The sequence below is a fragment of the Camellia sinensis genome, chromosome 6 (genome assembly GCF_055761805.1).
Source record: "Camellia sinensis isolate YWXY chromosome 6, ASM5576180v1, whole genome shotgun sequence".
In the NCBI taxonomy this organism is placed as follows: domain Eukaryota; kingdom Viridiplantae; phylum Streptophyta; class Magnoliopsida; order Ericales; family Theaceae; genus Camellia; species Camellia sinensis.
The window spans coordinates 116,950,991-116,977,515 of record NC_138966.1 but is presented as its reverse complement, the minus strand read 5'-3'; the positions used below and the strand labels follow the sequence as shown (position 1 = coordinate 116,977,515).

Here is a 26,525-nt window from a genome sequence, read left to right as displayed (position 1 = left end):
GTTGATGATTTGCTCAACTGCGAGGTTCCAGCCGAGATGTTTTACTCCGGCTGAAGAGTTGATGATTTGCTCAACTGCGAGGTTCCAGCCGAGATGTTTTACTCCGGCTGAAGAGTTGATGATTTGCTCAACTGCGAGGTTCCAGCCGAGATGTCTTACTCCGGCTGAAGAGTTGATGATTTGTTTAACTCCGAAGTTTCAGCCGAGCTAATGTTGCTCGCCAAGAAGGAAGTCGCGGAGGGGATGTTGCTCGCCTTCTTTGGAGTTCCTTGGCCGAGCTGTTCTTGTCTGCCAAGAAGGAAGTCGCGGAGCGGACCTTGCTCGCCTTCTTTAGAGTTCCTTGCCGAGCTGATGTTGCTCGCCGAGAAGGAAGTCGCGGAGCGGACCTTGCTCGCCTTCCTTGGAGTTCCTTGCCGAGCAGATGTAGTTCGCCGAGAAGGAAGTCGCGGAGCGGACCTTGCTCACATTCCTTGGAGTTCCTTGCCGAGCTGATGTTGCTCGCCAAGAAGGAAGTCACGGAGTGGACCTTGCTCGCCTTCCTTGGAGTTCCTTGCCGAGCTGATGTTGCTCGCCAAGAAGGAAGTCGTGGAGCGAACCTTGCTCGCCTTCTTAGTGCGGTCACCGTCTTGCAGACTAAGAACCGAGGAAGAGTTACCCCGGTCAAATAGGTAATCCCAGTCACGCTTGAGCGGACGGAATTAAGGGGCAATTGAGAGGGAGATTTATGATCTGGATTGGGCCGTGGAATTGGGCCGGACAGATTTGGGCCGACAGAATTGGGCCGGACAGATTTGGGCCGGACAGAGTTGTGCCAGACAGATTTGGGCCGAACAGGTGTTGGGCCAAGTTGTGTGGCCCAGCCTTGAAGGAAGCTGCTCGGTTAAGCAGCGCGTGGATTGACCGAGCTGCAAGGATCCGCGGTTACGAAGCCGGTCAGGTGAAAGGTCCAGCGCTAGGAAAGGCAAGGTTGGACCGAGGTACCTTTTTGCTCGGCAGGAAGGTCGACCGCAGACAAGCGTGAGTTGTCCCGAGCTCGGCTTTGCCGAGATGCCGCCGAGTCTGGTCCTCATCTGAGCTTGGCTGTTGAAGTACTTGGGCTTGAAGCGCAGCATGGCAGACGATGGGCGAGATGGTACTGCCCGGCTGCCGAGCTCCTAGGAGAATGGGTAGGCAGTTGGGTTAGGTGGTGCTCAGCAAGGTTTATGCTGACAGATGGGATAGTAGTGCCACGTGTTGAGAGGACACTAGGAGTAGATTTGGGGCGCAGAAGGTATATAAACACGTCTGCGCCCCCCATACGCGGACAGATGAACATTTGGTGAGACATACACTAAACACTCAACACTCTCCCTTCTCTCTATCTATCCCCTGTGTGTGTTCTAACTTGATCGTCGGAGGGGTTTTCCGGCCACACACCGCCGGGTAGCTCACCGCTATTGTGCTCGCAGGTGATCGGACAGAAACGGAGCTTGGAAGAAAGGAGTACGGGCTTGCCGGAATATTTGCTCCCCGTACAAAATCCAACCACAATGTATGCACAAAACTCGACAAAGCAACCTAAAACAAATTAAATAAATGCCCTAAAGGTCCATGCAATTGAGTCCCCGCTACGCCATGAGTCCACTCTAAGTCCTTCTAACACCTGGAAATGGTAAACAACTAAGTCAGCTGATAGCTCAGTGAGTAGCAACATGGATAGTAAATACAGTTTTGAAAACAGGGTTCAATTCCAAAATAAGATATATATCACAGAAACTAGATTGGCATACAGTTTGGTAAATACAATCTATTTCAAAAAGAAGGTTTCACAGTTCAACACTTAAAATACTCATGTCTCGCAAGAACATAATAAACGACATTTTCCACTTAAAACAGATTATAACATGAACACCAATAATTTTCTGGGTACCAATAAAAACAAATAATCTGCCACACAGTTCTCAGGCTATAAGCCCCGTTGGATCCAATACCGAACTAAGAGTCATCCTCAGGGTGGCACCTGGGCCTTTTCTCAAAGACAATCCGATTGAAGGTCACCTAGTTATTTTTAAAGGTCTTTTCCTTACAATTGTTGAGCACTAGAGTCATCACGGCCCAACCCGGATCTGTTCCCTAGTGGCCAGAGTCACCACACACAGTGGAATAATTTCCCTGGACTAAATACACACATGGTCCCAATAATCAATACACATCAATTTTGCAAAACATGGTAGTTCATCATTATAAACATGAGACCAAAACAAATAGTTTACAGTATGCCAAGTTCACACATGTTTCACAAATAATTTGATTCAATTGATAATATAATAATTTATCAAAACAGTTTAATCATGAAACAACAATTTAATTTTCCAACAATTCAGGGTAGGGAAACATTTACAAAAATATGTAGCATGAAACTACTCACCTGGAAACAAAATAATATAATCCTCGAATAGAGTATGAAAGTCCAACTAGTGCCCTGAACCAATATGAAAACTACACGTCAACTACTGTTAAAGAGTCTAGTCATGATCAAGATGCTTCTAGTCCTGATCAAGCTGCTCCAGCTCCTCATCAGCACCTGCAACAGCTGTGACTACAGCTACATCACAGCTACATCATTGCTTCAGTTAGATAGTTACAGATCTTGTTAGACAGTTACAGATCAGTTAGATAGGTAACAGAGTAGTCAGGTAGTTACAGCATAAACTAGAGTTACTTGGTTTGTTATGCATTAGTTAGCTTGAACCAGAGTTAGTTTGTGTAGGTTATAAATATCCTCATTTCTGTAAATTGTAATTCATTCTTTCTGAATAATAAAAAACAAATATTGTTACTCTCTGCAAAATATCTGCTATCTGTTATGGTATCAGAGCCATTATCTCTTGCGAGCATTAGTGCTTGAGGATTCATCAATGGCATCTTCCCTGCCATCTCTGAATCTGTCCTCCTCTGCTGTATCTTCTTCTTCATCTTCTATACCTCCAAATCTTGCACTACTCATTACAAATCTGAATGCCTTTGTCACTGTCAAACTTGATGCCACAAATTTTATTATCTAGAAGAATCAAGTTCACAATATTCTGAAAGCTACTCAACTTCTCAGTTTTGTTGATGGTACACAGTGTTAGGTTTTATTTATTGGCAATCCCGTTTGACAAAACTCCTTTCAGTTGTATTTATTTTCGCACATTTATTTCAGTGAGGCTATGAGTGTTTAGATGCGAATCCAACCCAAATTGAGCCTTTCAGAGAAGTTTGTGATGCAAATATTTTCAAGATTGCCACTTCGCTGATTATTACGGGGGTCGAGCTGCCCGGTCAGCTCGCGGCCCGAAGCAAAATGCAAAAATGCATTCAAAGTTGCCTGTCCGATCATGTTATATTTTTCCAGTTTTTCTAGTTTTGGCCTTCCCGCTCGAGCGGGGAAAAGGACGCTCGAGCGTGGATTGGAAGCTCTCAGCATCTCTATAGTCGCCTGAAAAAGTACTGGATGGTGTGATTCGCCGCTCGAGCGGCAAAACCGACGCTCGAGCGTGGAGCCTGTATGAAATCACAGAATTTGAAGTCTCCGCTCGAGCGGGGAAAAGGGCGCTCGAGCGGACCGCGCGATCCCAGATTTCCAGATTTGATTAAAGAGTTGGTTTTCTTCTGAAATTAGGATTGCTTTAGTTCTCTATAAATAATTGGTTTTCTCCCAACACTACAAAGACTTCTCCAGATCTTATTTTTGGATCTTAAGGTTTATATCTGGAGAGATTTTGCTAGTTTTCTTTGATGTTTTTATTGAGTATTCAACTCATGGTTTAAAGAGAGTACATCAAAGGTTGTGTTTTGTTCTACAAAAGAGAGAGTTGTTCTTCGGTGGATTCTGAAGAATTCGAGCCTGAAACTTTGGTGGATTCCGGGGTGGCTCATCGTAAAGACAATTCCGAGGTGAAGACGGGTTGGAAGAGGCACATAGAGGTTGGTTCAATTAGGCGTGGATTCGCTAGGTAATTGAGAGTATACCTGTGTAATTCCTTTAAATCTTCTTAGTAGATTGTTCTTGTGGCTGTTGCCCGTGGTTTTTTATCACAGTTGGAGGTGTCCAATTGTGGTTTTTTCCACGTTAAATCGTTGTGTCTCTTTGTCTTAATTGTTTGATTGGGATTGTTATATTCTGCTTAAAATTGATACATAATCACAAATCAAAATCTAGGGGATTTCTAGATTTTTCACACAGGAATGTCCATCATCCACTATTGTTGATGCACACAATCATGAGGTTCAGAATCCAGATTATACAAATTGGATTTTGATAGACTCTCATCTTCTCAGTTGCTTAACTACAACTCTCTCACCATCTATCTTCACATCTGTGTTACATTGTTCCACAAGCCATGAAGTATGGAGTGTTCTTCTCAAACGGTTCACCTCTTTGTCACGATCACATATTCACCAGTTGAAGAATAAACTTAGTCAAATTGTAAAAAAAGGCCACACAATGGATACTTACCTGACGCAGATCAAGTCTATTGCTGATCAATTGGCTTTAGCTGCATCACCTGTTGATGATGAGGATCTGGTTCTCCTAATTCTTAATGGATTGCCTGATGAATATAATGCATTCAAAACAGCAATCAGAACTAGAGTTGAAACTATATCCATTGGAGAGCTCTGTTCCCTATTAAATTCTGAATCCATTCATGTTGAAGCTGCATCTAAGCAAGCTCTTGCTTCAGAACTACCTTTTGCTTATCATGTTTCCAGCACTTCTTCTAGAGGTGGCTTTAGAGGTGGTTCTTACAGAGGTCGAGGAGGAGGAAGACCTGGTAGCAGATTCTTCAAAGGAAGTTCTAGTCCTAGCAATGCTATATTTCGAGGAAAAGGCAGATCTTCTACTTCAGGTCATACAGGCCAAGGTCACACAGGACCTCAGTTCTATCATTCAAGTTCTACTGGTTCTACTGCACATTCTGCTACTTCTTATCCTCATTCTCATTCTTCTCCAGTGATTTGTCAGATCTGTGGAAAATTGAATCACTCAGCATTAGAGTGTTGGTACAGATTGGACACATCTTCTTTCCACTCTTCAAGGCCTCAAACTCATCAAGCCTATATTACAAATACAAATCAGGTTGCTACTAGTTCTCCTGCTGACAGTGCTTCTACCAACTGGTTTCTTGATTCTGCAGCTACTAGTCATATCACAAATGACTTGAACAATCTATCTTCCTATCAACCATATCATGGACATGATCAGGTTACTGTTGGTGATGGAACTGCCTTACCTATTCATCACACTGGTCAAGGTCTTCTCCCCACTCCTTCTTTTCCTTTCCATCTCTCAAACATGCTTCATGTACCTTCCATATCTTCCAACTTAATTTCTGTTCATCAGCTTATTTCTGATAATCATTGCACTATTACTTTTGACAAAGATATGTTCATTATACAGGACAAGAGTACCAAGAAGGTGCTATATAAAGGTCTTCATTCCCATGGTCTTTATCATCTCCCTAGTGCTGCTCCATCTTCTGCATCTGTATCACCAGCTTGTTTCCAGTCCACTGTTAACTCTTCTCATTGGCATTTTAGATTAGGCCATCCTTCTTCAAGGAAACTTCAGCACATTATTACACATCATTTGTTACCTTCTTCATCTGTAAATGTTACATCTGGTATTGATAATAAAATGTGCTCTCATTGTTGTGTTTCCAAAAGTCATAGACTTCCTTTTAGCTTGTCCAATTCTACAGTTAATAAGCCATTAGCTCTTATTCACTCTGATGTATGGGGACCATTTACTTCCTCTGTTTCTTCCTACAAGTATTATGTGTTGTTCATTGATGACTATAGCAAGTTTACATGGTTGTTCCCTCTCCATTATAAAAGTGAAGTTTTTCATAAGTTTGTGGAATTTAAAGCATTTGTTGAAACACAATTCTCTACTCAATTACAAGTGTTAAGAAGTGACAATGGTGGTGAATATCTTAGCACCAAGTTTCATGATTTCTTAAAGCATCATGGTATTCAACATCAGTTAAGTTGTCCTCACACACCTGCTCAAAATGGAGTAGCAGAGAGGAAACATAGACATCTCATAGAGACTACTATTGCTCTTATGCATCACTCTGCCTTGCCTCTTGCTTATTGGTTTGATGCCCTTGCCACATCTGTTTATCTCATTAATAGACTTCCTACAGCTAAGATCAATTTTCTTACTCCTTTTGAAATGTTGTACCACCATGCTCCTGATTATACATTGCTCAGAACTTTTGGTTGCAGATGTTATCCATGGCTTAAACCTTATGTTTCCAATAAACTTCAACCTAGGTCTGTGCCTTGTGTGTTTCTTGGTTACATTCCATCTACCAAGGGCTATAGGTGTCTTGATCCTACTACTGGACAAATTCATGTTTCCAGACATGTTGTTTTTGATGAAGATGTCTTTCCTTTTGCTTCTTCTCCATCAGTTAAGCCTGCTTCTCCATCTTTGCCCCAGCTGACCTCATTTTTCTGGTCTGCTCCATCTGCAATTTTTCCTGTTTCAGCTCAGTCACAGTCCCACACTTCAGCACAGTCACAAACACCAAGTCCTGCTTCAACTCAATCCCCACAGTCACCAAATTTACCACAGTCTCAGATCTCACCACATTCACCAAGTCCAATTGTTTTTGGTCACTTTGATTCTGTTCCAGCTACTGCTGCTCCTCTTGGCAGTCTGTCTGCTGTTTCTGCTCCAACTACTGGTTTGCCTCAGTCTGCTGATACTGGTTTGTCTAAGTCTGCTGCTACTCTGTCTCAATCTGCTGATTTGCTTCCTTCTTCTTCTATCTCTAAGCCTACTTCTCAGCAGCCCCAAATTCCCATCTCTTCCTTATCTGTTCTTTTACCTCCTATTCCTTCCTCTCATTCTATCCACTCCAATTCTCCTCCTAACATTCATCCCATGATCACTAGGTCTAAATCTTTGCACCAGTGTTTTCTCACCTCTTCTGAGTATACTGAGCCTCAATCCTATCAGGAGGCCTCTCAATCCAGTGCATGGACTACTGCCATGAAGGAGGAATACACTGCCTTGATCAAACAAGGTACTTGGACTTTTGTCCATCTTCCTCCCAACAAAAAGGCTATTGGTTGTAAATGGGTATTTCGCCTTAAGAAAAATTCTGATGGGACTATTGCTCGGCATAAAGCCCGATTGGTTGCAAAAGGGTTTCTTCAAACTGAGGGTATTGATTATTTTGAAACATTTAGTCCCGTTGCCAAACAACCTACTATCAGAATTCTCCTCTGTTTGGCTCTTCATTTTCAATGGTCTATTAAACAGCTGGACATTTCCAATGCCTTTCTTCATGGTATTTTAGAGGAGGAAGTGTATATGCATCAACCTATTGGTTTTGTTGATCCAAACAAACCTTCCCTAGTTTGCAAACTCAATAGAGCCTTGTATGGCCTCAAGCAAGCACCTAGGGCCTGGTTCTCTACTTTTTCCTCTTTTCTTCTTACTCAAGGTTTTAAGGCTAGTCATTGTGATTCCTCTCTATTTGTTAAAAAGACTTCTCACTCTATCACTATTCTTTTAATCTATGTTGATGACATTTTACTTACAGGAAGTGATTCTTCCTATATTTCCACTCTCATTACTCAGATGCATTCTACCTTTTCTATGAAAGAATTGGGGCTGATCAATTATTTTTTAGGAATCTCAGTTACTACTTCTTCCTCAGGATATTTTTTATCTCAAAGAAAGTATGCTACTGACATTTTGGTTAAAGCTGGTATGACAAACTGCAAATCTTCTCCTTCCCCTTTGCCTCTCAAAACTTGTACTGATTCAGTTGATGATTTACCCTTTTCTCAGCCTTCTCTCTATCGTAGTCTTGTTGGTGCATTACAATATCTTACTATTACGCGTCCTGACCTCACTTTTGCTGTTAATCATGCATGTCAATTTCTTCAATCCCCTCTTACCAGTCATTTTGCTTTGGTAAAAAGAATTCTCCGATATCTGAAAGGCACTCTTCATCAAGGTCTCCATTTTACTCCTGGTCCTCTTACCTTACATGCCTTTTCTGACTCAGATTGGGCAGGCTGTTCCCTTGACCGCCGCTCAACCACTGGTTATTGTGTGTTTTTAGGTCCTAATTTGATTTCTTGGTCCACTAAGAAGCAACCTACCGTGTCAAGATCTTCCACTAAGGCTGAGTATAGAGCCCTTGCTCAAACTGCTGCTGAATTAAGCTGGCTTGGCATGCTACTGTCAGATCTTCATATCACAGTTCCAGCTCCCATGCTTTGGTGTGATAATCTATCTGCAATTTCCTTATCCAGCAATCCTGTGTTTTATGCCAGATCTAAACATATTGAAGTTGATTATCATTATGTTCGCGAAAGAGTTGCAGCCAAGAAACTTCTTATTCATCATGTTTCTTCCATGGATCAGCTTGCTGATTTATTCACCAAACCTCTTCCCTCTTCTCGGTTTTTGTATCTGCAGAACAAGCTTCTGGGATCTTTCATCCCTCTCAGCTTGAGGGGGCCTGTTAAAGAGTCTAGTCATAATCAAGAAGCTTCTAGTCCTGATCAAGCTGCTCCAGCTCCTCATCAGCACCTGCAACAGCTGTGACTACAGCTACATCACAGCTACATCATTGCTTCAGTTAGATAGTGACAGATCTTGTTAGACAGTTACAGATCAGTTAGATAGGTAACAGAGTAGTCAGGTAGTTACAGCATAAACTAGAGTTACTTGGTTTGTTATGCATTAGTTAGCTTGAACCAGAGTTAGTTTGTGTAGGTTATAAATATCCTCATTTCTGTAAATTGTAATTCATTCTTTCTGAATAATAAAAAACAAATATTGTTACTCTCTGCAAAATATCTGCTATCTGTTAACTACTAATTTAAAAATACTAAAGAATACGAACTAAGTAACCTCAACTAAAGCGCACTAACACGGCTCAACCCAACTCGCCGTTACTCTTAAATATTACCTAAGCTCATGTTCTTCAAGGTTTAAAATCACCCAAGACATGGGTTCCGGTCAAAACTTAATTAATTGTAACTTTAAGATAAAACAGAATTTCAAACAAGCCTTCCCAACCTATTCGCTAACTTTGAAAATTACAAAACCCACTCCACGCTATTCGAAAAATTCCAATAACCTCCAGATATGATCTAATATATCCTAAGTTTCAAACCCAATTGGTTTCACTTGATTTGCTTATCAAAATAATTATCTACAATTTATTATATCCAAACAGATTGTTTTCTGCAGCACTTTAAAGAAATTGACGGTTCTCTTAATATACTAGAGCAATCAATGCAAGGCCAAAAACGTACGAAACTAGACTCGTAACCGGTTCTAATGACACTAATTTGATAATTTTTGGATTTATACCCAAAGAGAACAACACTCCCGAATTTACTGTTTCGGACTAGTTTCCTGGACAGATTTGAATACCTCAATTTATATGGATTTTGACTCCCAAAAATTATGAAAAAATTCAGATATGCAATTCAATATGTAATTGATCTACCGTAAAAATTTCAGTTTAAAATTCATCCATTTGATATGGTTTCTTGATTTTTAAAGTTTGCAATTCTGTGCAGAATTTTTGAACTAAGAATAATACTCATTCTTTATATATGAATTTAACTTCTCAAATTTCTTAACAGTATATATATATACAAAATATATAAACCTACAACCTCCATGAATGAATAAAATAATTATAGAATAAGGATGAAGAACAAAGAAAGAAGAGAAGAAAACCTAGGAGGGCTAACCTTTGATGATCACACACAACACAACACACCCAAAAGTTCTTTAATTGCAACATCTTCTTCTTTTTTTTCCTTCTCTCAAACCCTCTCCCGTGGCTGCTGTGTTGTTGCCCTATGTATGTGGTGAACAAATAATAGAGTAGGGTTTGTGTTTATTTTATTTTATACTAGTGGTGGGCACACATAGGTCAAATAAATAGATAAATATACAAAACATATATATAAGTTATATGCAACTCAAATGGTAAGAGTCTTATATATTAACCTTGTGGTCTAGAGTTCAAATCACACCCTTCTCTCTCTATATATTTTTTTATAATAAATCTTGCCTCTAAATTAAATGCTTTTACCACAAATTTATTTTAGGTTTCAAAAGACCTTCAAATATTTAATTTGCACTTTAGGATTCACCACCAAAATATTCGAGATTATAATATTATTATTATTATTATTTAATTATTTACTTAATTTTATATTTGGGTTCTTACATTTTCAATTCAAACTACTTTCAATCATTCAACCAAACAAGGTGAATGTAGGGAACCATTTCAATTCTTTACCAACATTAGTTAGATGGAGCTAGCAAATAAATTCGAACAACAGAAATATTCAAGCATACCTGCTTTTTGCTGCTTAGAGATAATAAATTCACACTCCTTGAGAGCATACTAGCATCTTCTTAACTCTTCTTCAGTGCTGGCCAACAATTTGCTTGTTTCATTCAAGTTTTTCTACAAAACTTTCAATCCTAAAACCATACATAACCACATACGGATAGAACTTACCTGGGTGGCATCAAGTTTGTTGTCTATGTTAGAGCATTTTTTAACCTGATCATCGAATTTATCTTGTAATTCTTCAAGTTACTGGTCATAGCAAATTCTATTGTTTTCACAGTTGCTTAAATTAAACGGACCTTCTGGTGGATTTCTGTTGTAACTGCCATTTGTTCAGTCTGATCCGCCATTACCTAAACATGAAGAAAAAAGCTACAAGATTAGTGGTGAATGTCAGATGAATAGACTTCAGAAACCAATGATAGAACGATGAAGGATACATATATGAAAAATGATTTATCAAATCAGGGATGCTTCGCCCTTGCACTAAGAAGATTTCAATATCAACCTCAGGCTTATTTCTATTATGTTTTTCCCTATGTGCATAGTCTAGTGTACTCAAGGTCTCATCCAGGCAATAGACTGCAGGTGATACTGTAGTAATAATGCATGTCTTGATTTTTGCACCCAACGAATCGTGAAGTTGACAGGTGAGCTTGCTATCCCTACATTCCAATTTAGCACAGTAAGTGCATAATTGGGATGGGGAAAAAATATGAAAAAAGATATAAAAACAAACTAAAGGTCTAATGAAAACAACTTGAAAATGTAGGGGACATGCACAAGATGCTCCACGGGACCATTAATAACTCGTCCGACAGTTAGCAAGTCTCCATTAGGTCCAGTCTGGCACAAAATATAGACATGGCATCAGAACTTGAAATGAGTAAGCATGGCAAACTTAAACATGAACTAACCACATAAACAACAAAGTACCTTTGAGCTCTTACATTCTTCTTCCATGGTGTAAGTTTTTCCTGTGCCAAGTTGTCCATAGGCAAAAATGGTACAATTGAAACCCTCCAGAACTTAAAAACCTATATAGTACATGAAACATTTAATGGAAGAAACAGAAACACTTAAACACAGAAATTAGTGTAAATTTGCACCAACCTTCCATTTAAATCCATCATCTAATATGCTTCTTTGAGCTTTTGTCAGCTTTCCAACATATCTCCATGTGTCATCACCTAAGATTGTGAGTTTGAGCTCCATATGAAGTGTTGGGGTGATCCTCATGTTCTTTTCCCCTTAGATCTAGTGATAAGCTAGTAAGCTCAAATACAAGTAGTACCTAAGGCGAGCTTATAAGTGAGAGTTTTATTGTTGAGACAGGCAACTACTTCCTTTATTGCTTTGTTTGAGGTGAAATCACGTCTCACATATTTACAATATTCTAGGAAGAGACCTACTCCACCCATTGTTTAGGTTTGGCTATGTAATTTACTTATCATGTTCGGAAAACTGACTGGTTGCCTTGTTCAAACTTCCTCCATATATCCTACTCGGCTGCCATCCAAATAGTTTGGCTATTTTTTTTTTTTTTTTGGATCAGCAAGACTTCATTGATAAATTCAATAGCATAAAAATACATAAAACAACATCAATAAACAAATTTAAATATAGAATTATGTGTCATATCCACATTCATTTATTTGAATTTAAAAACCTATTATTTATACAAACATAATTTATGTATACAAAATGTGTATTAGGAAGAAAGAAAGAAAAAAAAAAAAGCCAATGATATTGCACGAGTATAAATTATTTAAACTAAGGGACCCAATTCATACTTTCACGGCTTGAAGGCTTCCTTAGTGAAAAGCCCGGTGATGTTCAGAGTGCGAAAAATGATGGTGAGCATCTCAATGTTGGTGAAGATGTCTCAATCCGCTCTAGAATTGTCTTACAGGGTGCGTTTTTGGCCGGTGATCCCGAAGGCTTAGTTCCGGGAGAGAATCACGGTGATGATAACGTAGCTCTTGTCAGCCAAGTTGAGGATTCTTGTAATGTCACACGTAGTATGAACGGCGCTGAGCTTCGCACGCTTGAGGCAAAGCTTCCAGACGTACATCAACGCACAGACCCCAATGCTCTATGCTCTTCTTCCAGCCACCCTATTTTGTCCCAAAACCTAGTGAGTAAATCTTTTAGCCCTAATCATGCCTCATCCCCAAACCGCCTCAACCCAACTCAAGCCCTCACATTTCCGCACAAAAACAGTCCTGTTAGGATACACAAATCCACCAATAGAAGAAAGAAACTCTCACTTCTTGAGTTGGGGCTTCCCCACAAATTCTTGAATAAAGGGAGATATGCCCAAGGTTCCAACAAAAAATCAAAGGATGCCAAACTTGCCCGATCTTCGCAGCCTTCGCAATCATCAATATCTTCTAGTTCATTTCAGGTATGCAACAAGCGCTTCTTGAACAAGTTGGTGGAATCTGATGAGGAGATGAAACAACAAGATGAAGATGAGCAAGATGAGTTTATACTCCTTTTGGCTGAAGCAACAGAAACACTGAAAATGGGTCAGAAATTGCAAATTGATTTTGGTGGTAGAGAAGACATCTTCCTCAAGGCTTTTATCGAGTTGGAGATGAGCAACAAAGCCAAAATCAGAAAGAAAAATTAATAGAGTTGGAATTAGAGAGAGAGTTAGCTAGTGGGGTGCAGTAAATAATTTTCAGATGGAGTTCGGGTTGTGATGGAAAGTGGGGGATGGTGTTTTGTCCTGGGTGTGTGTTGTGGAATCCGGATCCTCGGTCGCCCTTGCCTACGGCTGTTCCCTGTAGCACCCCAAAACAACGTCGTTTTGGGGGCAAATTTTCAAAAAAAAAAAAAACGCAGAGGAAGAGGGAGGAAGGAGGAGGAAAGAGGCTGCGAGCTCGCCGTCGCAGCTCGTCCCTCGCCGCCCACCGTCGCAGCAGCTCCAGCTCATCGCAGTAGCTGCGACCGTCGTCGCCGTCGCCTCCGCCTCCGGTCCCCCCTCCGCCTCCTCCTCCTCCTCCTCCTCCTCCTCCTCCCCCTGTGATTATGGCCCCCTCCAATCCGACCCTTCCCTTCCCTGCCTTCTCCTTCTCCTCCCTCCTCCTTCCTCCTTCTTCCTCTGCATCTTTTTTTTTTTTTGAAAATTTGCCCCCAAAACGACGTCGTTTTGGGGGCTGCAGGAAAAGACTGCCGAGAATCCAGACTCGTGTGTTGTGGTGTGTTTGGTTTGAAAGGGGAATATTTTATTAGAGGGTTTATGGGTTGTGTTGGTAAGCAATGGTTGGTGTTTGGCCTGTTTGGGGAAGTGTTGTTTTTATCTTTGTTAGTGGGGTGTGGTTTGGAGTGAAAGGGGTTCTGGGTTTGGTGTGTTGGAGTTAAGTTTCTTCTTAACTATTTTTTTTTTTTTTTTTTTTGTTAAATTGTGAAGCTGAGGGTTAATTAGATGGTTGCGAGTAGCAGTAGTAGGGTTAGTCGATACTTCTTGAATCTCTCTCCATGATAATCATCTTTCTGTACCTTTAATTTCATATTTTTTAATGAAATTTTCCTTGCTGATCAAATATATATATATATATATATATAAATGGCCTATTAATTGGTGAGTCATTTGACAAATTAACAAAGCAACATTTCTGACCAAAGGGGCTGAAAGAGATATTAATTATTTTTGTTTGATGCAAAAGCCAAATATTAAACCCTCTACCAATAAGCTTATATAGTAAGTAATAATATATTACTTGGCCCTTTAATTTGGAGAACCAATACAAAATTTGCTTAACTAGTTTAATAGAAGTCTCCAATGCTACTAAACTCATTATGAAGCCGTGCGCAGTCAATCACACTCACTCTCTTTCCCCACTGTTCTCTCACCAATTTATAGATTTGTCCCAATCCCCACTGGCTCTTTCTATATTTTGTTAAGGTGCTCTAGGCTAAGTAGTAAGTAGTAAACTTTCTAGTCAAAAACAAAACTAACAGATTACTTAGCTAACCGAGAAAATAAAGTCCACAAAGTCCACAAGCGCTGAAAAGGCTAAGCTAGCAACAGCTGTTGAAAAGGTGCAAGTGTTTTGTGTTCAGCTTAAGTGTTGTTTCAAGTGTTGCTGTTTTAAGTGTTATCTAACAAGCATTGTGAACAATGTTGAAAAGGTGAAATCAGACTTCTACAGAATTGCTGATTCCTTCAATCTAACATCTTGAGAGAGAGAGAGAGAGAGAGAGAGAGAGATGTTTTTCCTTTTCATGGAACAATGTTTTTGCCCTAATTTGTTATGTTCATCATACATAGAATCATCTCACTTCCTAAAAGCAGTTGTCATTGTTTACATTGTTAATCACAAGTTTTGCGAAGCAAAATAAGGATTCACATTCGATCTTGACTTCAAGTACAGTAGGAAGTAAATATAATGACCAAGGTGAAATATGAAGCCCTGTTTGATTGTGGCATTAATTACAGTGAGTTCAACAGAGGCTAAGCTAGCAACAGCTGCTGCCACCAATGCAACTCTATTGCAACACAGAGAGTAGTTTAATATGCTTCTATGTTTTTAACCTTGAAATTAGAAACATTGGATTCCATTGCATTTGCTCTACCTAGTTGCACTAATTGGAGAGTTGGTAGCTCTCATGTGACATTATTCCAACATAGAAAAATAATAAAACATGTCAACACTCATTTTTTATCAGTATTCAGTAATAATAAAATAATAGAGCTGTAGGCTCCACTCACTCAATTATGAGTAACAAATTTTCTCTCCTCAAACTTGGCACCACACCGACAAATTTGGATACAGAGAGAGTGATGGAAGCTAACTGGTACTCCATACCTCTCATCATAATCTCTCTTCTCCTATTCTTCTTCAAGCTCCTCACAGAAAAACAAGAAAGATACAAGAATTTACCCCCAAGTCCTCCTGGGCTTCCCATCATAGGCCATCTTCATCTACTGAAAGGGCCACTGCACCAAACTCTTCAAGCTTGTTCAGACAAGTATGGCCCAATCACCCTCCTCCGGTTCGGACCCAGAAAGGTCATCCTGGTCACCTCGCCTTCTGCCGTCAAAGAATGTTTCACGAAAAATGATATCATATTCGCCAACCGGCCGCCTAGCCTCTCCGGAAAATACCTTTGGCGCAACTACACCAGTATGGGTTCAGCCCCATATGGTGACCTTTGGCGCAACCTCAGGTTTATTCGGCAACTCTAGTATTTTCATGTTGAGGTTTTATGTGTTGAGTTGGTTCTGTTTTTTTTTTTTTTTTATTGGTTCGATATTCTTGGTTTAAAAAAAAGAGCAAGGATCCTCTAGAATTTTTTTTTTCTAAAGTTTTCTAAAGTGGTACATTGTGTGGTTGAGATTTAATGACAAGTCACATCAATTTTTCAACATTAAATCTCAACCACACAATACACCACTTTAAGAAACTTTAAAAACAAAACACTTTAAAAGATCCTTAGTGTTAAAAAAAATGAATCCCATCATATCGATTCGGTTCTCGGGTTAAGCCTAATTCCAACTTTAACCTTTATATATTTTTCATATAATTGGATGAAAACACACTTTATGATTATCAAATATTGAATTAATCAGTGTGTTTGGTTTTAGTTTTTTGAATTCAATTTTTTGAAAAATGAATTTTTTATTTTTCGTGTTTTTTTTTTTTGTTTTTAGTGAATAAATTTTAAATTTTAAGTAATTTTTTTACTTTTTTTAGATGCACTTTACCTAGATGTATCTAAATAGTAAAATATTTGTAAAAAAATATTTTAAAAAATTAATAAATAGACAAAAATACAAAAATGTACTAAATTTTTGTTGTTTTTATTTTTTGATATTTAGTGTATTTTTTAAAGATTTTTTTTTCACAAATATAATACTTTTTAAGTGTGTTTATGTTAGATGTGTCTAAAAATTAAAAAAAAAATACTTAAAATATTAAAATACGAAAAATAAAAAAAATAAAATTTTTTAAAAACTGGAACCAAACAAGATAATTATTTTTCATAGATAATATACATAAAAGGAACAGTTCAAATAATCCAAATATATGACATGTGGTGGCCTCACGAGCCCAAAAGTCACGTTAATATTGATTTTACTTGATGAAAAAATTGATTATCTTTAGATCAAATCAAACTTTTCATTTAAATTGTTGAACAAATTTTGATGAAAAAAAAGTGAAGGGTCGGATATACTTTGATTCAACAGTGGTTGTTGTAAACTGCCTCTCTTTTAGTTTTTTTTTTTTTGATGAGCAAAGAAAGTTTTATTAATTGAAGAAGTAAACAGAGTAGGGGGAACAAAACACCAAGAGGCTTAGTGTATGTTTGGAGAGAAACCAAACTTACACACAGCCTTCTGCAAACCTATACAAAACCTACTGATATTTCTCCTACCCAACCATGAAAGCCAGGCATGACAGATGGAAACAAATTCTGCAGAACAGATGGGGGATCCACCAGACATCCAATAGATATCAGCAGAGATGTGAGAATGAGCATGTGCACCATAGTGACCACACAGCAGCATGACACTCCAGAGCAGTGAACCTTGGCCAGCAGAGATACAACCAATACCCAAAGCAGAGCTACTCCAACATTAGCTAGATACATCCACACTCCCCATCAGACAGCAGCAAACACACCACACCTAACAGAATCTCCCCAGCAGACAGCAGCAACTTTATATATGTTGGTTCACCCTTAAATCTGTTGGCTCACCCATTTGATATTTGCAATAATCTCATGAATAGAGTATGCACATCCCATCCCATAGTACTTTACCCATATGGCCACTCTTACCTTTATTACCTCACACAACTCCTCAATATCAGGTTGGGTATTGTTAAACGTGCAGTCATTTCTGTATCTCCATAAAGACCAAATCACAGAGATGAAGATAGCTCTCCAGACTTGCTTTGCCTTTTTCCTAAATTTCCACCCCAACCACCAATGCATCAGCTCCTCAACCGAGCCTGGAATTACCCACTGAATTCCCCACCATACCATGATTTTAGACCAAACATTCCACGAAAAGGGACAGAACAGCAGGAGATGGCTAGCAGTTTCCTCCTCAGCTTTGCACAGCACACATTCAGACCCTGTTAGGACTCCTATTCTGTTAAGAAATGAAGAGGTTTTCAGCCTACCTTTCCAAGCAAGCCAAGTGATGAATTGGGCCTTTGGAGGTGCAAAATTCTTCCACACTAAATCTGTTACACTATGCGCACGGCTAAGACTTTGCACATACCAATCGTAGACATCTCCAACTTTAAACACTCCTGAGCGGTGAGCCTTCCAACTAATGGAGTCCTTCTGGCCATTGTGCAGGCAAGGCCCCGATCCCAGCATATTTTGCAACCGAATCACCTCATCCGCCTCCCAGCCCAGGAGGGATCTTCGAAAGTTGAAGCACCAATTGTTACTGCTCTCCCGACAAGCGATCTGCAACTTCACAGTGATCTCTTTGTCTACAGACAGTTGATACAGCCTAGGGAATTGAGATTTGAGGCTTATAGATCCCCTCCAGATATCATCCCAGAATTTCACCCTATTTCCATCACCAATCTTGAGCTCTACATTCTCAACAAACAAGTTATATAGCCTAGGATTAGCATGTACCAACGCCAGAATGTCTCTCCAGATAACAGAAGCAGATCCAACTCCATTCAATGAAGGATACCAGCCACCTCCGGATACACCATACTTGGCACAGATCACTGATTTCCATATGGCCTCATCTTCCAAAGCATATCTCCACCACCACTTGAGGAGCAAACATTCATTAGTCAATAAGAGGTTGCGGATTCCAAGGCCTCCTTGATTCCTAGGCAGCTGCACCTCCTTCCAACTTACCAGATGAATTTTCCTATGAGAACCATCTCCACCCCACAAAAACCTAGCTTGAATCTTATCAATTTCTTTAGCCACACACACCGGGATCTTAAATAAAGACATATAGTATATAGGTAAGGAGGATAAAACAGACTTGATAAGAGTAACTCTCCCGGCATAAGAAAGAAACCTACGCTTCCAACCAGATAGTTTCTTTTTGATCCTTTCCACCACAGGTTGCCAAACTTGCTTCCTACCTGGGTTGGAACCAAGTGGCAATCCAAGATACTTTATAGGAAGTTTCTGACTAAGGCAATTCAGTTGAGCTGCAAATTGTTCCACCAATCCAACTTCAACTCCCACTCCACAAATCAGGCTTTTGTGAAAGTTTATCTTCAGCCCCGAGACCACTTCAAAACATCTCAAGATGCGTTTAACAGCCACAATCTCAGCCCAATCAGCCTCGCAAAATATGATAGTGTCATCGGCAAACTGAAGATGAGATATATTAATCCCTCTTAGAAAAAGATAAAAGAATTGGGGAGATTTGGGGAATTTTTGGAAGAGTTTTATATTCAATTTCTGGCAATAGAAAAGTGCAGTATAGTGTTGAGAAATCAGTTGGGTGGTTTAAGGGTTTACATTGTAATAAGGATTTCTGCTTCTCTTGATGAAGCTTTTACCAGTAGACATTTTGTTCTTTTAAATTGGAAGTTTTTGCCAAACATTCATTCGATTCTGAAAGAGTAACGATCTACAAATATAGCTTTGTTCATCAATTTCATACCAAATGATGTGGCTTGCTTTGGTCATTTCATTTTTAATCACCCACCGCTACTTCCTAATTTCACAAATACCACTATCATAGTCATTCTTGTCATGATTTCTATATAAAAATGCTATGAACATATAACTTTTCATTATGAAATTGTGGGGATTATGGTGGGTCAATTAGCCCATGTAATCTTTTAAGTTTGGCTACTTGGTGGTTTGGAATGGAGTAGAGCTGCAAACGAACCAAGTCGAGCTGAGCTTTGCTGAATTCGAACTCGGCTCGTTTACTTATCGAACTTGTTTATTGAACTCAAGCTCGTCTCGATAAGGAACTGAGTTCAAGCTCGGCTCGACTCAACTAGATAAATTTTTTTAAACATTATTTATATTATTTAAATATAAATATTTAAATAAAAAATATTATTTATATTATTATTTTTATATATTTATATATTATTTAATATGTAAATAATATATTTATTATATAATTTAAATAAAGATAAGCGAACCAAGCTTAATGAGCCAAGCTTATGCGAGCTCGAGGTCAGCTTGTTTACTAAACGCGCCAAGCTGAGCCGAGCTGAGTCTTTAACGAGCCAAGCTTGTTCATGAACAGCTCGGTTCATTTGCAGCCCTAGAATGGAGTAAAGGGATCTCAAGAAGAAAGTTGGGATTCCTTTATTTATGCAGTTTGGTGGTTTTTATTTTATTTTATTTTTTTTTTTTGATCGGTAATTGTTAGTGGTTAGATTAGCACCTATGGGAGAAAATCTCTCTACTCTTGGCAAAGCACCTAAGTACTTGCACTTCCTTAATTCAACCCTCTCAAGAAAAATTGAACCCATGACCTCCTTAAAACTAAACCTTAAAGAATGCATGGTGACTAACTATACTAGGCCTAGTTGGTTAGTTTGGTGGTCTTAATGGTTAGCAACGAATGAGGTATTTCTTAATGAGAATGAAATCTCCAGGAATGAGGTCACTGAAGGTATCAAAGTTGAGGTGCCTTTTTCTTTTTTTTTCTTTTTTTTTTTTTCTTTTTTCTTTTTTTTTTTTTCTTTTTTTTTTTTTTTTTTTGAGAGAGAGAGAGAGAGAGAGATATTAATTATATTTTTAGTTCCCAAAGTATAAGAATTTTGTGTCATTTTAATCCCCGCCAATGTTTAAATTATGTTACTATGGTCCCCAATGTATAAAAAATGTTTCAATTTATTAGTCTCCCAATGTTTAAATTAAAATATTTTTTATACATTAGGGATTAGATTGACATAATTTAAATATTGAAGATTAAATTGAAACACTTTTATAGATTGATAACCAAATTAACACAAAGCCGATACTTTTGAGACCAAGAACGTAATTAAACCTCATGGATAAAAGCCAACTTTGAAGGTGTTAGTTTTAACATTGAAGACACGGAAACTGAGGTATCTCAAGAAATTTTGGTTTCTTGTTTGACACAGCTCTATTTGGTAAGAAAAATCTGTTTACGTATAACATTTTAGGATTCTCTTGATGATGGATGGTTGAGTGTTTTGGTTGAAGGTTGGATAAAACAAGGGAAGCATTTGGGGTATGTTTTGGTGGTTGGCATGTTTTATTGTTATAGTCAATATTTTTGTTGTGAAAAGTAGCGTTATTATATTTTTAGTAACGAAAATTAGACATTAGTGATGAATTATTATCCTTTTGAAACCAAATTTTTTGTCTCAAAAAATAAACTATTTTGGAACCAAATTATTTTGTCCCTAAAAGTCTATTTATTTGTGACATTTTCAAAATTTTGTCATTAAAAGCCTTGTTTTTTACTTTTTGGGACGACTTTTTAGCGACTATCCTCATAATGATAGAAATTGATCCCTAAATGTCTTTTACAACAAAATTTTTACTTTTAGAGATCAAAACATTTGATCTTTAAAACTCTTATATGTTGTAGCGTTTTGTCGTTCAAAAAATAATAATAATATGGATAAATTACAAATACACTATCTGAGATTTGATTAAAATACGAATCACCTTTTATTATTTTGAAAATTACAATCCACCCCCTAAGGTTTCTAATTTCATAACAAATCGCCCTTTTATTAATAAATCATTAAGTCAATTAATAATTTTTAATAATATTAAAAATATGTTTCAATTAATAATATAGGTAATTTTATTATTGTATAAGAGAGCAATTAAGAAATTCATTTTTTTAACTAATTCTGTTAAATAAAAAATTCTAATGAAGGGATATTTATAATTTTTCAAACTATAAGAGTAATTTATATTCTAAGCAAATCTCAAGAGTGTATTTGTAATTTTCCCTAATATTATTAAGTGACATGACTTTTACAAAAGTAAAATGTTTTTCTTTCTAAAATATTCCTATGGAATCATTTTGTCAGAATGAGACGTTAGTGACAGTTTAAAAATTAAAAAACATTTTAATAGATTTTGTTATAATCTCAGGCGTATTACAACTTTGGAGATTTTGTCAACTACTCGCCTAGAGAGGACAACTAGTATACGAGGAGAGGAAGTGAAGTTCTTTGTGAATCAACTCATGAATAATTGTGGTGGTGGTGAGTATAGTAAGGTGAACTTGAATTCCAAGTTTTTTGAGCTCTCATTTAATGTTATGACCATGATGATCATGGGGAAGAGGTTCTATGGAGAAAGCGTGGACAATGTTGGGGAGGCCAAGCTCTTTCAGAAATTGATAAGAGAGCACTTTGAACTTGTCAAGAAATCAAATCCAGCAGACCTTTTTCCGGTTTTGCAGTGGGTGGATTTGTTTGGGACGGCGAAGAAAATGATAGCCACGGCAGAGAGGATGGACAAGTTTTTGCAGAAACTAGTTGATGAGCATAAAAAAACCAGTGCATCAACAAAAGTGAAGACACTAATCCACAATTTGCTGTCTTTGCAAGAAACAGAACCTGGGTTCTATACCAACAGCATTATAAATGGGATGATAATGGTAAGATCAGATCACTACAACATCAATGTTTATCTGTATATTTGTTTTTTCGTTTCCTCACCTGAATAAATAAAATTACTTCTTTCACTTAATTTTCTATCTCTACCAGTTTTTTTTTTTTTTTCTTCTTCCCATCACAACCTTATGATTATGAATTTCTTATGTTTATCATGCTTTTGTTAACCAATATGAAGATCTACCCTTTTCTACACTGTTTTCTTTTTGGGAGAGGGTGAGTCATTTTTGCAACACAAGTTCTTTGACCTTGCTTGATGCAATTTATAGATGCTGCTTATAACACATATACATTGAAAATCTATGTTAAGAGTGTTTGGTGTAGTTTATACTTCATAATTTATGAGGTAAAAAAACTCAAGTTTTAACAGAATCGATTATTGAAAAACTGGAGGATAAGAATACTTTAGCTTATGCTTTTTAATCATCAACTTTCATTTTGCAATAATCTACAAAAAATAGGTTTATGGTTTTTAATGGTTGTGGTTGAGAAATGTCAAAACACAAAAGGATTTTCCATAATATTTTCTTAACACTTAACACAAAGGTAGTAGTGAGGTTCACATAAATATACAAGTGGTACGCTTGCCTCTGTATGTAGTAATAAAAAAAATTAAGTAATTTTCCATTGCTGTTTCCATCTTCTTCTTCTTTTTCTTTTGTGTGTGTGTGTGTGTGTGTGTGTGTTGGTTATACCTCTTAACTAGGTGTCTGGTGTGGATAGGTATTGCTAATTGCTGGGACTGAGACTTCATCAACTACTTTGGAATGGGCAATGTCACTACTCCTCAACCATCCAGATGCAATGACAAAAGTTAAAGAAGAGATTGATGCTCACGTTGGACAGGATCGCCTCATAGATGAACAAGATTTGCCCAAGCTAGATTACCTATCAAATGTAGTGAATGAAGCACTTCGATTATATGCACCCGTCCCACTTCTATTGCCACATGAAGCATCTGAGGATTGTACAGTGGGGGGTTATGATGTCCCACAAGGCACGACGTTAATGGTAAATGCATTGGCCATTCATAGAGACCTCAAGCTATGGGAAAATCCAACAAAATTCATGCCAGAGAGGTTTCAAGCGGAGAGTGCTGGAGATGGGTATAGGCTGATTCCATTAGGCAGTGGAAGACGTGGTTGTCCCGGGGCTAGCCTTGCAAAAAGGATGGTTGGGCTAGCACTAGGAGCCTTGATTCAGTCATTTGAATGGAAGACAGTTAATGAAGAGCAGGTGGATATGACAGAAAGTCCTGGCATCACCATGCCAAAGTTGAAGCCCTTGGAGGCCATTTGTAAGCCGCGTCTATCCATGCGCAAACATTGTCTTGTATGATGCCTTTTCATTCTGTTTTGCTATAGACATAAAAGAATAAATCACAAGAAGTTACAACCTAGTTGGGATTGTAGAGTGATAGCTATGATACTTTTTGCACTTCCCTCCTTTATTGATATAAGTTGATGTTTGTATTTGTTTGTTTTTCATCAATATAAAGTTTCCATTCTTCTTTGTTGATCAAAAAAATAATTTTCGATTTACTTTGTTTTGTTTTTGTTTTTTTGTTTTTTGTTTTTTGTAAATTGAATTTTACTAAACTACAAAACTTCTTTTTTTTTTTTTTGAACGGCAAAAGGAAGATTTTATTGATGAAAAACATACGAAGTATGAGAAGATATATCAATAAAGAGGAGCTTGGAGGTAGAACAAAGCTCCAACCTCCTAGTTGGTGAGAGACCAACAAAACAAAGCAAAAAACCAGGATCGACAAAACCGAGCAAACTAAGCAACCACAAAAGCTACAGGCACACTACAGCAGACCTCAGGTTGCAACCATTGCAATCACTCCAATCCTACAAAACCCTGTAACTGAATCTCATACAGCTTGCAATGGAAAACCAGCATGCAACAGAATCTCAGACGGCTTGTAACAGAAAAACCAGAAGACACCCAACCAAAAGACAACCGGCTTCGAACAGACCAACGCAGCATAACAGCAACAGATAGCACAAGCTCACTGCCGAGCATACTAGACCAACAACCAGCCACAACTGGGACCAACCAGAAGCAGAGTTAAGCAGACCAAACAGAGCAGCCAAAGGACCACATCTCAGCAACCCTGCACAGATCACCCTCAGCCATGTACACAGAAACCAACGAGCACTCCCAAACACAGAATCCAGACCAACACCTGCTACTGCTGCTCACCAGGAGAAATCAGATTATAAACCATTGCACTGCTACTGCAACCAAAACACTTAACCTGATGATTAACCTTGTGCATCACATCAAACCCGACCTCCCAAACAAGTTCTAATCTGCTTTATGTTATAAAGAAATCATTTATAGAAAACTGGCAGTCCTTAGAAGAAGCCATCAGCCAAATAGCTAACCCGATAATGATTGACTCCTGCAACTCCTCCATAGCTGGTTGAACTCTATTGAACAAGCAATCATTCTGATGCTTCCAAATGGACCAAAGGGCAACCAGAGGAATGGCATTCCATATCCTCCTCTCAGCTTTCATGAGACTGTTGCCCGCCCACCAATGCAGCAAACATTCAATAGAAGCAGGCACTACCCAGACCAAACCCCACCACTGCACTAATCCAGACCACACCTTCCAAATCAGAGGCAGGAAATAAGAACATGTGAAACAGATTCTGCCTCTGATTTGCAGAAAATACACAGATTTGAAACATCCTCACCCAGCACTCCCACCCTCTAAATCAAAGATCACAAAACTTGCAGCGGAATAAAATGTTTAGATCATACCTGATTCGATCTAAAACCTCATGGATAAATCACGTGCTTCCAGAATCTAATCAATCAATCCCAGCAGTGGGGTGATATTACAATGGTGAATATCACCCACACAAACCACAGTGCAAAATGACTTGATCGTTGTTTCTTGGGAGAGAGTCAGTTATGGGTTGAAAAACAAAACCTACGTTGTTTCTCTCTTAGGTTACCCATAACCATATATCAGATATATATTATATTATTATTATTTATCCATATCAGTTAAAACTGATAATATCTATATCCTGAGTGGTTATCCTAAATAGGTTTGAAATTAATTCAAAAACTATTTGGATAAGATCCAAATTATGTTCAAATGGTCATGCCACATGGGCGCCCATTACTAACATCTCCCACTCGCACATGAGTTGGCATGACACTGCCACATCTCTGTCTCAATCTCCCAAAAAAATAAACAATCTCATACTAGCCACTGCACCGTGCGACTGCTGAGAACACCTGCATGTGGGAGCTCTATACTAGAAACTCAAAATGAGCCAGCATAGAGACATCAACCCAAAAAGAACAGAAATAGTGTCTCATATACCCCAGACCCATCTAATTACACCGGTCCAAAAAACATCTCTAATCCCTCAAAAAGAGCATGTTTGACCCTCTCAATTCTTGCAATATATTCACACTCAATTCGCCTCTCATACAGAGCGATGTGAGTTGCCGGCAGTGAATATACAACAGTGGTGTAATACTAGATGATCTTCCCTTTGCACTCATGCCATTTAGTTTAGGATTGACCGCTTTCCCAGTGATGTCCCTTAAGGCCGAATCATGCATGACCGCAGGCAACATACCAAAGTAGCAGAACATCAACCCCTTACCTTATGACATAGTCAAAAGTCACAAAAGGGTACATAAATGAAAGTCATATCAATAATGACACGTAAGACTCACACGGTGAGGAAGCAGGGATCCATTCTCTCACCTCATTACTCGGTCGCCAAGCACATATAGTATGAATACATGTTACGGTGGAGTAACTCTTCCATAAAGAGTGATGTCATACTCGATACACCGTACAGATATTAGTCTAGTCGCTTTCTAGCGCCTAACCCGAATTCTCTATTTGCTCACCTTCTAGGCGCCAAATGAGATCTCGTATCTGGCTAATCATAACAGGCACAACATGGAAAGTGGGTACTAACATCCATGTTTGGTCCTTAACACGACCTCATCTTGGTTATAACCAAGGCGACATACATAGTGGATGATTTAAGCCTCTCTTGGCTCCAAATAAAATAAACCACCAGTCTCATCCTTGCTCACTCCCAAGCGTCAAGGGCAATTGCTCGTGTGAGTGAGCCAATCTTGCCTGCTGACATCATCATTTGCTAATCATTATGACACAAACCGTAATAGTGTCAACATCCCATCATCTCAAAATAAGTGACCGATTTTAAAAAAAAATTGACCACAACTTGCGCAATTATAGATTCCAAACATAAGCCTTATCAGCACCTCTTGCGATAAGTATATACAACGGAATCCACCATGTGCGCCTCACATGAAATGATTTAAGATCACTACCTCTTGCGCAATAACCTCTCTAAAGATATTTTTGGTGACCAATTTGCGTTCATTCTTAATGCGCCCAACTAGCGCAGATGCGCCCAACTAGCGCATTGAATTTTACAAGGAGCAAATTAATATGCTTCTAATAAAGCATTTTATCCACAGTCTAATGAGCAAGGTCAATGTCTAAACAACTCAGTTAACCATTTATCAAAGATAAAACTTATCATGCCGAATACGCCCA

General features: G+C 38.4%; 1 protein-coding gene and 1 long non-coding RNA gene across 2 annotated transcripts; one reads left to right on the top strand and one right to left on the bottom strand.

Annotated features, from left to right (window-relative positions):
- Positions 1-1,520: 1,520 nt before the first annotated feature.
- LOC145792370 (uncharacterized) lies at positions 1,521-10,153 on the bottom strand. The gene is made up of 3 exons (XR_014331765.1): positions 9,760-10,153; positions 2,408-2,461; positions 1,521-1,642 (listed from the first exon to the last, which is right to left on the bottom strand). It is a non-coding gene; the product is annotated as an uncharacterized LOC145792370 (long non-coding RNA).
- A 4,813-nt stretch (positions 10,154-14,966) lies between these two features.
- Positions 14,967-23,570, top strand: LOC114299899 (cytochrome P450 81Q32). Its single transcript, XM_028244727.2, has 3 exons — positions 14,967-15,551; positions 21,426-21,936; positions 22,676-23,570. The coding sequence occupies exons 1-3, from the start codon at positions 15,100-15,102 to the stop codon at positions 23,288-23,290; spliced, it is 1,578 nt and encodes a 525-aa protein (XP_028100528.2). The 5' UTR covers positions 14,967-15,099; the 3' UTR covers positions 23,291-23,570.
- Positions 23,571-26,525: the final 2,955 nt, after the last annotated feature.